Source organism: Capsicum annuum, chromosome 4 (genome assembly GCF_002878395.1).
Source record: "Capsicum annuum cultivar UCD-10X-F1 chromosome 4, UCD10Xv1.1, whole genome shotgun sequence".
Taxonomy (NCBI): domain Eukaryota; kingdom Viridiplantae; phylum Streptophyta; class Magnoliopsida; order Solanales; family Solanaceae; genus Capsicum; species Capsicum annuum.
The window spans coordinates 198,507,024-198,521,917 of record NC_061114.1 but is presented as its reverse complement, the minus strand read 5'-3'; the positions used below and the strand labels follow the sequence as shown (position 1 = coordinate 198,521,917).

General features: G+C 36.1%; 1 protein-coding gene across 2 annotated transcripts; it reads left to right on the top strand.

Moving 5' to 3' along the window:
- The first annotated feature begins 1,386 nt into the window (after positions 1 to 1,386).
- Positions 1,387 to 11,871, top strand: LOC107867588. 2 transcript variants are annotated; one of them, XR_007054513.1, is made up of 3 exons: positions 1,504 to 2,775; positions 11,300 to 11,335; positions 11,387 to 11,871. XR_007054513.1 is itself a non-coding variant. In XM_016713893.2 (2 exons), exon 1 carries the CDS (start codon positions 1,619 to 1,621, stop codon positions 2,756 to 2,758), a length of 1,140 nt encoding a protein of 379 aa, XP_016569379.1. In that variant the 5' UTR covers positions 1,387 to 1,618; the 3' UTR covers positions 2,759 to 2,775; positions 11,300 to 11,871. The 2 variants fall into 2 exon arrangements, 1 of the variants encoding a protein (XP_016569379.1); XM_016713893.2 differs by having other exon boundaries at positions 1,387 to 2,775; positions 11,300 to 11,871.
- Positions 11,872 to 14,894: the final 3,023 nt, after the last annotated feature.

Here is a 14,894-nt window from a genome sequence, read left to right as displayed (position 1 = left end):
ATTCTTAATCTTGTCTGTCTTAGTATGACTATACATCCACCTCAATATTTGCATCTCCGCAATGTTTATCTTTTACAACAACAACAACAACAAACCCAGTGTATTCCCACATAGTGGGGTCTGGGGAGGGTAAGATGTACTCAGTCCATGCCACGACCTCCGGAGAAGTAGAAAGGTTGTTTTCGATAACGCGCCATCACTTTGTCCCATATAACATAGTCAGTCTAACCACCACTTTATAGACTTTACCGTTCAACTTAGAGTACTTGTTTATTGCAGAAGACCTCAGAAGCTAACCTCTATTTCGCCCATCCCACACTACTGCAGTATGTGACATCCTCGTTAATCTCGTCATTACCTTGAATCATTCTCTCTTGAGGATGACTTGAGACTCAAGCCTTATTTCAATAGCGACATCAGGTGCAATATCACCGAACTCACATCCTAAATATTCAGTCTTAATCCTTCATAACCTAAATTTTAGACTCTAGTGTTTGTCTCCAAGCCTCAAGCATAATGTTAACTCCGCCCCTAGTCTCATCAACCAATTCTATTTCATCGGCGAATGACACGCATCACGATACCTCATCATGATTGAAAAGTGCTTAGTCTCCTCCTTCCGTCCTCACCTTGATCTTGACTCCGTCATACATCTCCTTAATCGCCCTACTATAAGTCATATGTATATCTCTAGCCTCAGTGGCAGACCCAGACTTTTCACCAAGTGGGTTCAATATATAAAAAATAAATGCGCAACAAATGAAAAATTAAGGATGTTTTTAGGAAAATTAGCATGTTTTTAGGAAAAAAAGTTGAAAAATAAACCTTTTTTTAATCCAAAAACGTGACTGCTGTAGCCTGTAGGTTGCTGCTCAAAAGTATTATAAAAAGGACTGCTTAAAAAGTTTTATGAAAAGAACAGCTGCAAGCTAGGTTCTAACTCGTGATGTGGACTTTCGAATTTGAACCCGCTTTCACTGGACTAGCGCCTTAACTTGTTTAAAGTGGGTTCAAATTTAAATATATACCGTTATACTTATAAGGACTTATTATATATACACATATATACGGTATAATTTTTCGACAAAGTGAGTTCATATGAACCCACTTGAACTATAATAAGTCCGCCCCTATTTAGCCTTCAAACATCTCCACTAAACTTTTCAAGAGACTCATTATATGTCTTCTCTAGATCAATTAACGCCACATTAATCATATTGTAAATAATCATAGCCTAATAATCAATTTAAGTGTAGTCTCATTCATCAACAAATTTTATTATATTTATTTATAAATCCTCCATAATTAGTACTTTCAATCAAAAGACCCTAAAATACACCCCTCTCCCTAACACCTTTTTTTCTTTTTACGCTGTCATAAGACACAAACTGAATGTCATTTTATTTTAATTAATAATAATTTAATTCTAAAATTTCTTTTTTATCATCAATAAAATAATTTACAGCCACTAAAATTACGTCAAATTACATTTTTAAAAAAATATTATCTCAAATCAAGTAGTGTCTCATAAAATGGAAAGGGAGAACAAAAATGAATTTGTTAGGCCAGTTTGGTCCATTTTTTTTTTTTTTTTCCAGATCGATGAAAAGTGGAAACTATGGCGGCTCTCTTATTCCGACGGTTCCGCATTTGCGCAGCAGCAAAACAGTTTTTCCTATTTGAATATTCAACAACAACTGCATCTAAAACTGTCAGCGACAACACACATTTCTTGGTAAACTACCTCGTCAACTCACTAGGTTTTTCTAAACAAGATGCCATTTCCACAAACGATAAGTTAACACGTTTTAAAACTACTGGGGATCCTCGTACAGTGTTAAATTTCTTCGAACAAAGTGGTTTGGACAAAACCCATATAGGTAAAATTGTTACTGCAGTTCCTAAGTTGCTTTTATGTGATGTTGACAAAACCCTAAAACCTAGGCTTGAAATTCTTCGAGATCTTGGGTTGTCTGGATCTGATTTAGTTAAGGTTGTTACTGGAAATCTGTTTGTTTTAGGGAGTCCAGAAGTTTCTGAAATGAAATCTTGTGTTAGTTATCTTAGAGATGTTTTGGGTAGTGATGAGTATGTAGTGAAGGCTATTAAGAAGAAAACATGTTTGCTTTCTGGTAAAGCTTGTGAAAGAGTGAGAGTGAATACGTTGTTTTTTCGGAGTATTGGGTTTACTGATAGGGATATTAGGAAATTTATACTTCAAAATCCGTATACGCTTTTGGCAAATCCTAAGAGTGTAGAGGAAAAAGTGCAGAAACTTGAAGATGAGTTTAGTATTTCACCAGCCTCGGGGTTGTTTATACATGGAGTTGATGTTTTTATTTCGATGAGAGAGTCGACGATAGATACGAAACTTGGGGTTTTAAGGGATTTTGGTTGGTCGGAATTGGAGATAATTAAGTTGGTTCGGCTATTGCCGTATTGTTTGAGGTTATCACAGAAGAGATTGCGAGCTGCGTTGAACTTCTATATGGGGCAACTTGGTTTGAAGCCTGCCTACTTGGCTTCTCATCCGACACTGCTTATGTTCAGTATGAAAAAGAGGGTTTTGCCACGGTTGGAGCTCATGAGAAGTTTGATTGAGAAGAAACTACTGAACGAAGATTACAGTATGTATACTGTTCTGTTGCCATCAGACCAGAAGTTTTATCAAGTTTATGTGCTTCCCCACAAGGATAAGATGCCTGACGTGTGTGAACCATACAACAAAATTCAGCAGCATGGAAAAGATAAAAAGTAAAACGCTGCTTGCCAGAGGTTTGATACTCCACTACATTTTGGCTATCTAGTCTTTTGCAATTTCTACTATAGTGAGATTATGACTCTTGCAAAAATGATATGTATAACTTTGAACTAATGAGCTTGGTGGAGATTGTTCAGAAAAAATCATTTTGAGTTCTTGACTATGTAATACTTCATGGAAACACATCCTATGAATTGTGTTTCTCTCATTTAACTGTCAGTTTGGCAACAATTAATCTTCTTGCTGAGTTTACAGTTTACTTGACTAAGACATTGTTTTCTTGCGTTGTTCCCTGCCTCCCCCTATATCTCAAAAAGGTTAAAAAGGAAATTTTCTTTGTGTCCTCTAGGTAATAGCATATTAAGCATTTATCAAGCTTTGAGTTGCCTGAAAAGAAAGGGCTTTATATGGATAAAAACAATTAGTTGGGGATTTATCTGGTGGGAAGGGGAGCCTTGGAGTGACCGGTAAAGTTGTTGCCATGTGACCAGGAGGTCATGGGTCCTAGCCATGTAAACAATCTCTTACAGAGGTGCAGGGTAAGGCTGCGTACAATATACCCTTGTGATCTGGCCTTTACCCCACACATAGCGGGAGCTTTAGTACACCAGGCTACCCTTTTTTTTTAAAATAAAAAATAAAAAATAAAAAATTATCTGCTGTCTAATGAGCCTTTTTTTTCCTTTCCTTTTTGTTCTTTTTTCTTTCTCAAAATGAAGAATTGTCTATAACTTGTTAAACCTTAATGATGCAACTAATTTGACAAGTTGCGTATAATATATTTGGTTAATAGAGTATGGGTAAAGATAAGTTTGGTTAATAGAACTAGAATTTCATCTTCCCAATTAAGGAGCATGGATCACGAAACAAGAAGAATGGATCTTTGATGATGTTTGTTACTTGTTCACACTGCTTGCTGCAATGTTGCTTCTACTTTGACAGCTCCCGGATTCAGCCCGTCCCCCCAGTCTGTTCATCTTATTATAGTCACATATTAAGAAGTCAGTCGTGTGGAATCTTTCACCAATTGCACAGTTTGCTGTCACGTCACTAGGGACGGAGAAATGTGTTGTGAATTATCCATGCTTTGTTATATGATTGATTTCTTCTTTATTTCCAAAGGTCCCACATTGAACTAATATTTAAACATGAACAATTTCCCTTTCTTTGTTTTGCAAGGGGCCACACAAGAGGTTGTTGATGTTTATCGACTTTTACTAACCTCCTCTTCCTCCTCTGTGGCCAAGCCCCTCTCTTTGTCTACATTTATTATGAACTTTTTTTTTGGAGAGAAGGTGAAGTGGTTTATTAATTTTATGTGTTAACATTGTACCTTTAATACTCTTCATTTTGAATTCAGAAAAGGGTCAAAAATACCCTGAACTATCTGAAATGGATCAAAAATACCCCTCGTTAGTTTTTTGGCTCAAAAATACCCCTCCGTTAAATATTTGACTCAAAAATACCCCCCTCCTTAACGGAATTCCACCAAGCATGCCACCTAGGTAAAAAAACCACGTGGCTATGCCACGTCACCATCCACATGTAAAATTTTATTTTTCAGAAAAGGGTCAAAAATACCCCTAAACTATTTGAAATGAATCAAAATTACCCCTCGTTAGTTTTTTGGCTCAAAAATACCCCTCCGTTAAATATTTGGCTCAAAAATACCCCTCCCCTTAACGAAATTCCACCAAGCATGCCACCTAGGTAAAAAAGCCACGTGGCTATGCCACGTCACCATCCGCATGTAAAATTTTATTTTTTAATTATATGGCATTCCTTTCTTCTTGATGAAGGAATTAAATAAAAAGATTATATTCAGTGATATTGATTTATCTTTTCTGGACTCAATGATTGTTGATAGTTTTTTAAATTTTATGTTTAATCATCAAGTATTCTTAGAATTTTTGAAAATTCTACTTTCAGAAAAGTAAATGACATTTAATATATTTTACAACAACAACAACAACAACAAATCCAGTATTAGGGGTGTACAAACCAAACCGTTAAGTCAAACCGAACCGATGAATCAAACCAAACCGAGGAAAAAAACTGACTTATGGTTTGGTTTGATTGGTTTGGTGTTCAAAAAAAAAACCCGATTATTCTTGGATTGGTTTGGTATTAGCAAAAATAAAATCAAACCAAACCTAAATCGAACCGACATAATACATATATAATTTTAATTTTTTATACGTAAAAAAATATTACTTATAATCTACTTTCTAATTACTTTTATAACTTTTTTAATTTCAGAAAATAGATATATATTCTTGGGCCTTTAGTTATAATATTTAGGAAAAGGACATGAACTGATCATTTTAAAAAAAAATGGCCCACACTATGAAAATATGGACAATTAGAGTCAGTCGGCCCAATTTATTTTCTTTTTTTAGCCACTTGGCCCAAAACCACTCTCCTTACACAATTAAGAAAATTAAATGCTCTTTATAGTTATTACTCTTAAATCACTTTTCTTTTCTAAGTATACTTTCTCAAATCTTCTTTTTTTCTCCTCTATTATGCATCGATCAATCTACTGTATTTTATGATCAATATAAAAAATTGATTTATTGTTTCTTGCATTGGAGCATTGAAAACTATGGACATGAAGCAAAAAATAGGAAATAAAGGAAAGTTAAAATTAACGCGTAAGGCGGTCAATTTTGATCTCAAATTTGTTGTTAATGATGATTATTTTACAGAATCATTACATACGGGTTTGTACTTGAAGCAATGTCATAGTTCTTTAAACTTGAAGAAGAAAAAAATAAAATAATGAGGTCTCAAGGTAAGAGAAAAGTCATGTCTTAGTCCATGTTCTTCTCAGAGGCTGATTCAATCACGGCGGTGAGTCGGAGATGTTCTTCTTAGAGGATGACTCAATCACGGTGAGTCGGAGATGTTTTGATGCATGTAAAAAAAAAAAAAGAATATGCCAATAGATACTCTTTTATATCAGATTGATACACATTTTTTAAAAGAGAGAAGGAAACCTTTGCATGCACATACAGTCTCTATACCCAATTGATACTCTTTTATACCAGCTTGATACACCTTTATACCACATTGATACACTTTTAAAAAAAAAAAAAAGAAGGGGAACCTATGGGTGCATATACAATCTTTATACCCATTTAATACATTTTTATGTCACATTGATACACTTTTATACTACATTGATATACTTTTTAAAAAAGGGAGAGGAAATTCTTTGCATGCACATGCAGTCCCTATACTCAGTTGATACTCTTTTATACCACATTGATACACTTAAATTAAACATCAGATATCCACTGACCTCCGTATTTTATCATTATTGAAACTAAAACTGAAGTTGAAGCCATTATTTTGTATCAATTTTGAGCAAATTTACAATGGGAAAAAATTATAGGAAGCTAATTGAATGCAGATTTTTGGAGATTTTATACAAAATTTATGGAATAAGAAAGATTAATTGAAGTATCGAAAAAGGTAAAAGAATGGAGATTTGGGAGTTTGAATGGAAAGGAAATTGTGAATGACAAGGATAGAAAGAAAGAGAGTTACTTTAACGACATTTTCGATTATGTTTAAGCGTATGACAGTGAAGGTTAGCTAGTGAAATTAGTTTGTGGCTATTTATAGGGTATTTAATTTTGAGTGCTATTTTTATGATATTATTTTAGTTTTAGGTGCTATTGCTGTCCTTTTCCCTAATATTTATCCATTAGTAACAGATTAATACAAAACTCAATATTAATATAAAAATCTATAACTCTTCAATTGTTTCACTTTACATTTTACTTTCCAAGTTTTCAGAGAGTTCTCATTATTTCCTCATCTTACTTTCATCTTACTTTTTTCATTCTCCTCATTCGTCAAGTTTTGATTTAGGTTTGTTTCTCTTCTTTCTCTTTTATCTTGTGGAATTATGTTATAGTTAATTATTTTATGGAGTTAAATTTTTAATAAGTTGTCTCCAATTCTTCATTCTTCTTTATGCTCTCATTTTATGTGAAGGAAACTTTCAGACAAGCTATTGTGACTAGTGACTTACAAATTGAACCACTGAGTATCCACATAATATTATTTTGAGAGATAGTAGTTTAAACATCTTAGTAATTTGCCAACTTAATTTTAATTGGAACTACTCTATGACTATTTTTTTTTTATCTTTTTAGTGAAAACATTTAATTTTTTCTTCAATCACATTATAATTGTAAAAAAATCGAGAAAAAAATCGAAAAACCAAAAAAAACCGATTAAAACCTAAATATAAAAACTGATTGTATATTGATTTGATTTGTTTTATAGATTTAGAAAACCGACATTGTTGGTTTGGTTATATTTTAATGAAAAACCGAACCAACCCGACCTATTACACCCCTACCCAGTATATTCCCACCTAGTGGGGTCTAGGGAGGGTAGAATGTACGCAGTCCATACCACTACCTCTAAAAAAGTAGAGAGGCTATTTCCGATAGACCCCCGGCTCAAGACGCAAGACAATATACAAAAATATTCAAAGCATGAAACATGATAAAACTAACATAGATACAACATCCACAAAAATAATGTATATTACCAAACAAAAGACACCAAAACCCTCCTAACTACGGACTACGATTCATCCCCCACCTTATCCTTCTATCCTAGTATTTTTCCTCCAAACCTTCCTATCCAGGGTCATGTCCTCAGTGAGATGTAATTGTTCCATGTCACGTCTAATCATTTCTCTTCAGTATTTCTTCGGTCTATCCCTGCCCCGCTTGAAACCATCTAACGCTAGTCTCTCACACCTACGAACTGGGGCATCCGTGCCCCTCCTCATCACATGACCAAACCATCTCAACCTCACTTCCCGCATTTTTTCTTCCACCGATACCACTCTCACCTTCTCCCAAATAATCTCATTCCTAACCATGTCAGCCCTTGTAAGACCACACATCCAACGCAACATCCTCATTTCCACCACCTTCAACTTTTGGATATGGGAAGTCTTAACTGGCCAACACTCCGCTTCATACAACATAACTGGCCGGACTGCAACTTTATAGAATTTGCCTTTAAGCTTAGGAGACACCTTCTTATAGCATAAAATCCCCGAAGCGATCCTCCATTTCATCAAATCTGCCTCAATTCGGTGCGAGACATTCTCATCAATCTCTCCATTACCCTGGATCGTAGACCCAAGATACTTAAAACTATCCCTCTTGCAAACTACCCGAGAGTCCAACTTCACCACCACCTCCTCTTCTTGCCTCGAGTCACTAAATTTGCACTCCAAATAATCCGTCTTGGTCTGGAGAGGACCAAGACGGATTATTTGGAGTGCAAGTTTAGTGATTCGAGGCAAGAGGAGGACCAAGACGGATTATTTGGAGTGCAAGTTTAGTGACTCGAGGCAAGAGGAGGAGGTGGTGGTGAAGTTGGACTCTCGGGTAGTTTGCAAGAGGGATAGTTTTAAGTATCTTGGGTCTACGATCCAGGAAAATGGAGAGATTGATGAGGATGTCTCGCAACTTGTTGGGGCAGATTTAATATATTTTAATCATTAGAAAAACATGGATATAATTTTCTTTAATAATCTAAGTGGAAAGTTTATCATATAATGAAAAAAATTGAATAATTTGTACTCCTTTAATAAATTTATTTAGTACCTTCCCAATGTCGAGAAATCTCCAAAACGTTAAACTAAATCCAGTAAAAACACTGATTTATTTCATTTTATTTAAATATTTGTAGAAATTTTTAATTTTGCTGATCATTCCAGATCGATAAAACTGCTTTGCAAAAAAGTAAAAGTAAAGAAGAAAGGAATGTCATATAATTAAAAAATAATATTTTACATGTGGATGGTGATGTGGCATATCCACGTGACTTTTTTTTTATCTAGGTGGCATGCTTGGTGGAATTCCGTTAAGAGGAGGGATATTTCAACAACAACAAACCCAGTGTATTCCCACTTAGTGGGGTCTGGGGGGGGTAAGATGTACGCAGTCCATACCTCTACCTCTGATGAAGTAGAAAGGCTGTTTCCGAAAGACCCCCGGCTCAAGTCACGAGATATCACACAAACACATAGTACAGCACAGCAGCAGATGACATAACATAGATACGGCACCCATAGGGAATATAAAACAAAGTAAAGCAGGAATGCAGGAATATAAAGCAGAGGAAAGCACACAGATTCGTAATAAACATGGAACACGGAACACGAAACACTGAATACAGAATCATAACAGGAATACACCCCCACCAATTAATTCCCTACACTAGCGACCCGAACTGGCCCTAATCCTCTGCCGTAATTCGCATCTTCCAGACCTTCCTATCTAGGGTCATGTCCTCGGTGAGCTGTAACTGTTCCATGTCCCGCCTAATCACCTCACCCAAGTACTTCTTCGGTCTACCTCTACCCCGTCTAAAACCATCCAACGCTAGCCTCTCACACCTACGGACCGGGGCATCCATGCCCCTCCTCTTCACGTGTCTGAACCATCTCAATCGTGCTTCCCGCATCTTACACTCCACTGAAGTCACACCAACCTTCTCCTGGATAGTCTCATTCCGAACTCTATCCCCTCGGGTCAGTCCACACATCCAGCGCAACATCCGCATTTCTGCCACCTTCATTTTTTGGATGTGGGAGTTCTTAACTGGCCAACACTCCGCTCCATACAGCAAGGCCGGACGGACTACCACCCTATAGAATTTGCCTTTAAGCTTGGGCGGCACCTTCTTATCACACAGCACCCCCGATGCGAGTTTCCACTTCATCCATCCCGCCCCAATACGGTGCGAGACATCCTCGTCAATCTCACCGTTACTCTGGATCACGGACCCGAGATACTTGAACTTATCCCTCTTCCCTACCTCCTGTGCTTCTAGCCTCACTACTACCTCATTCTCCCGCCTCACGTCATTAAACTTACATTCCACATACTCTGTCTTGGTTCTGCTCACCCTGAACCCTTTAGACTCCAGAGTTTGCCTCCACAACTCTAATTTGTCATTCACACCCCCTCGAGTCTCATCTATCAGGACTACATCGTCTGCAAAAAGCATACACCACGGCACCTCCCCTTGGATACGCCGCGTCAACACATCCATTACTAACGCAAACAAAAAGGGACTAAGAGTAGATCCCTGATGCAATCCTGTCAGGACAGTGAAATGCTCTGAGTCTCCTCCCGCCGTCCTCACCTGGGTTTTCGCTCCCTCATACATATCCTTAATTACTCGTATATATGCCTGCGGTACTCCACTCACCTCCAAGCATCTCCAAAGCACTTCCCTGGGGACTTTGTCGTACGCCTTTTCCAGGTCGATGAACACCATGTGCAGATCCTTCTTCCTCTCCCTATACTGCTCCACCAACCTCCGTACCAGGTGGATTGCCTCCGTCGTCGAGCGGCCGGGCATAAATCCGAACTGGTTTTCCGAAATAGACACTATCCGTCTCAGCCTCACCTCGACCACTCTCTCCCATATCTTCATAGAGTGACTCAGTAACTTAATCCCCCTATAGTTATTGCAACACTGAATGTCCCCCTTATTCTTATAGAGGGGGATCATGGTACTCCACCTCCACGCCTCGGGCATCTTTGCCGTCCTGAAAATTTCATTGAACAATGCAGTCAAGAGGAGGGATATTTTTGAGTCAAATATTTAAAGGAGGGGTATTTTTGAGCCAAAAAACTAATGAGGGATATTTTTTATCCATTTCAGATAGTTCAAGGGTATTTTTGATCCTTTTTCGAAAAATAAAATTTTACATGTGGATGGTGACGTGGCATAGCCACGTGGCTTTTTTTATCTAGGTGGCATGCTTGGTGGAATTCCGTTAAGGGGAGGGGTATTTTTGAGCCAAATATTTAACAGAGAGTATTTTTTAGCCAAAAAACTAACGAGGGGTATTTTTGATCCATTTCAGATAGTTCAGGGGTATTTTTGACCCTTTTCCGTTTTGAATTTACAAACCTTTACACAAAAACACGTGGTACAAAATTCATCCAATAGTGGAGTTTTGAAATTGCACCTGAGGGCGTAGCCTAGTGGTCAAGGAAGTAGGTTGTCTACCCATGAGGTCTTATGTTCAACTTCAAAGTAAAGGCAAAAACTCTAGATGATTTCTTCGTATCTTTCCAAGTATTGATGGTTAGAATTATTTACTTGTGCTGGTGGGAAGTAGCAAGTACCCCGTTGAACTAATCGAGGTATGCGGTGCGCCCAAGCTTGACCCAGATACCATGATTATTAAAAATAGCGGACTTCTGCAATTATTTCTTACTAAAATACACTTCTCCGTTCATTATTTTTTTTAGATAAAACACTTAGAGCTGTAGAAAAAGAAGCATTCTTGTAATTTCATAGTCTATATAGAAAAATTTGAATGAAGCTAACCTTAGGAACAACACCATGTTGACAAATAGATTTGCTGATATTGTTTGGATTGTCATGAAGATTCTGATACCAAGAGTGCTTTCTTTAACGAATGGTTCCCAGGAACTATGTCCTATTACCATCTTAATCTTTGAATTTCCCATGCAGTATTTTGGCTCAATAGCGACTTCCAATGTTGTGCTGGATGAGGCATGGGAAAATAGCAAGGTGGCTGTGGTCTGGATCAAAATGGAGGAATCAACAATTGTGTCATTTGATTGAGAAGGGTGGCTATGACAAAACAGCTTTGCGGGTGACTCACTGGCTATTCACTGCTGCTTGTTGAAAGCATTTGATATGCAATTAAAAGTCGTCTCAAGCACGCATTCATACAGATTGCAGGTTGCAAACACTCAGCATTCTGTCAAACAAACTGAAGCAGAGGCAGTGCTGCATGATTTTGTTCGTTACTAAATAAAGCTTTTGTTAGTTTTAACTCTCTAAGCTGGCCAATTAGCAATGACTGGCAATTTTTTTTCTGAATCTTGAGCTACATTTAGTCTTATTGCTAAGTACACGCTTTTGATAATTCTCATCATTTCAGTTAGGTAGCAGAGGCCAGGACAAGAGGCACTTGTTCAATAGGTCTTGTAGTATTTGAAGCAATCCGTGATCAACTTAACCTACTAAGGTGATATTCAAATTTCCACCACCTCCTTGAAGGAGAGATGTTTTGCTCCTATTACATGAATAGCATCAGGTGTACGACTCGATAATCAGTGAAGAACAGAGAATTTGTAGTTGATAGAAATGTCACATACCCAAAAATTAGAATTCTTTGTTTTGCAATGAGTAGTTCGGAAAAAGTCTTTTAAGAGTCTTTTGGAACAGTCTCTCCTCACAAAGGTAGGGATAAGGTCCGTGTATATCCTACCCTCTCTAAAACCTACGCACCGGTTGTAGTTGCAACCTCATAAAGAAAAATTCACTCATATTTGTCTTTTGTTGGGTCTGAATTGATGTTGATGAATCAGTTGATGGGTTATGGTTTGGGGGTAAGGTGCTACCCGAACCTAGAGTGAATTGGTTTTCCTTGAACCCTATTTCGGTGCAGGCTAAACCTCTCGAATGGTAATAGCAGATTGGAAAGGTTTTCTCGGACTGGATGAAAATTGAATTTTGAGTGCAAAGAGAGTAGAGAGCTTGATTGCAAGTTCGTCTACTTAGACTATGATTGTATTTAACCTTATTTCGTGGGCTGATGGACGTAAATTTAGTACTACTAAAAAAATGACGTTTTGTTGAAAATACAATATTATATGACTAAGGAAGAACGACCTTGTCAAAGCTAAGATGAAGACCCCATATAAAAAATAAAATAAAACTTCTAGAGTTCCTTTCACCCCACAAACCATGGACCACGACTACAAGTGCTGCCTGAAGTAATATCCCTAGAGGGGCTTGAATTTAGTAGCATGCTGAATTCATTTGTACTCCGCTCCCATGTCAATATATTTCTCTGCCATTTGAACCAAAATAATATAGTGTGTCAAACTTCAATAAAGTAGCTATATTCATAGAAAAGGTGCTGCAGGTTCTCTAGTAGACAAAACGTAAAACAACGCAGGAATTGATCCATGAAACGAAAACCAACTTGGGCATAAGAGTTGGGAACAATGTTAAGCTCTTAGATTATAGTATTAGTTCTTTGTAGTCTCGGGTGATACATGATTGTAGTTATCGGAGATAACTGAGAGGAAAATCAGGTTTGATTAGCTCTGACTTTATACTGATGCTTTGGTGATTAATAAAATGAGATGTTAATTGCCAAAAAAAAATAAATCCAATGAATTATTCCAAACCGATAGTCCATCTATTATATGACTCACATTTTCTTTTCAATTAAAGAAAATGACATATTTCTATATTTAATAGAAATTAAATTTCACATATCTATCTTATTTTAAATAAATAATTTATAACCACATAAATATTATAAATTATTTTAGTCCACAAATTATAAAAATATTTTTTTCTTATCCATTTAAGTCAAACTAACTCTTAACATAAATTAAAGGGAGTATGTTATATAATATGGATGTCATGTGACATATATATATGTGTGTGTAATATTAGAGATAATAGTTAGTTGTCAAGTTGGATTTTGAGATCAAAATATTCCTTGTTCAATTTGGATTTTTGAATACCTAAATAGTTGGCCAACTTGAAGTCAAGTTTGGCAAGCTTAAAAGCTAAATTTGATAATTATAAATAACCACTTTTGTACATTTTATTGACACATCCAAGTAGTAACAAAAGTACTTCTAAAATTCTCTAGTTCTCTCATTTCTTTAAATTTGGTATTGATATTTTGTTTTTATTTTATAACGTGTTATCAGTACGAGACTCTACTGTCTCCAAATTTGAAGGTTAAGAAAAGAAAATTGAATCAAAAGGTGGAGAAGGCAAGATTGTAAGAACTATGCGATCATCACGACTTGAGTTTCACTTTTCTACTATTTATGATAAGATAAGTATATTATTAACTCATGTTTTTTAAAAATTAAGTTTGAAAAGAGTATTGATAATCACAAAGTGGTGATTTCGTTATAGGCTCAAGTTTGAGTTTACTATACTTTGATCTAATATGTTATTGGCCGAGAGTGTGATGATAGATTTAAATCTCATGCCATTAAAAGGGTAAGACATTGGGTTAAGAGTCCCGATACACCATGATGATAAGATTTTGGGTTTAAGTCTCATTGATTTTTAGCCTAAGACGCCTTTATATGGCTAAAACGTTGAGTTTGAATCTCAGTGTACCATGTTGATGATATAATAATGACTAAGGCAAACTTTCATTAAAAAGTCATGAAATATGTCCCATTGAATATGCTCCATCTCTTGAAGTGAATGTGATAGTATGCAGTGCATAGTATGTCTAAAAAAAAACATGTGATTGAATTTATGAATATGAATATGAATATAGGCGAAAGAAAGACAAAATCTTTTGTTACATTATATGCACGCTTCGATTTGCTCATGAAGGAGCAATATTTTGAAAGAAATTCTAAGCTATCATAATTTGATAGGCTTAAGACATCATTATATTTCATTCCCGGGGAATGGAAATTTTGGTTATTAAAACTACAGATCCATTCCCTGTGGTGAATGTGATAGGAGTAACACCTCCATAAGAGGTAGAATAATTGAGAAAAATATTATGAAATATACTCCAAAATAGCAAGCTTGAAAAATTATTCATATTCTAGTAAATCTGAAATTTACTAAGTAAAACTCATATGCCATGGTAAACTTGGAGTGTATTAGTACAAGTAAGTTCATAAGTTATCATGAACGATTTTGCCATCTCGAAGATGTGCACATTGAGTATTACACAACATATATATTAAAGAATTAGAAGGTTATATTCTTCGAATAACACTATGAGTTCTCAAATGATTCTTCAAAAGATAAAAGGTATTTTTTGTCAATAATGGACATGGTATGAAAGGTCATTGCACACGTGATTGTTGTGTGATCTAATTTGATATAAGTGTTATAAATCCTCCATCAAAATAAAGGAATATAAAGTGATGGCGCACTTGACCTTTCAAAGTGATGCTGAGGTCTGTCATGTAAATATAATAAATTTCATAGCATGAGAATGAGCTTCTAATGAAAATTTATAAAGCATGTGCATATGATTATAATGCATTCCTTCAAGATAATGAGATTTGTGATACAACATTATTGATGCTCG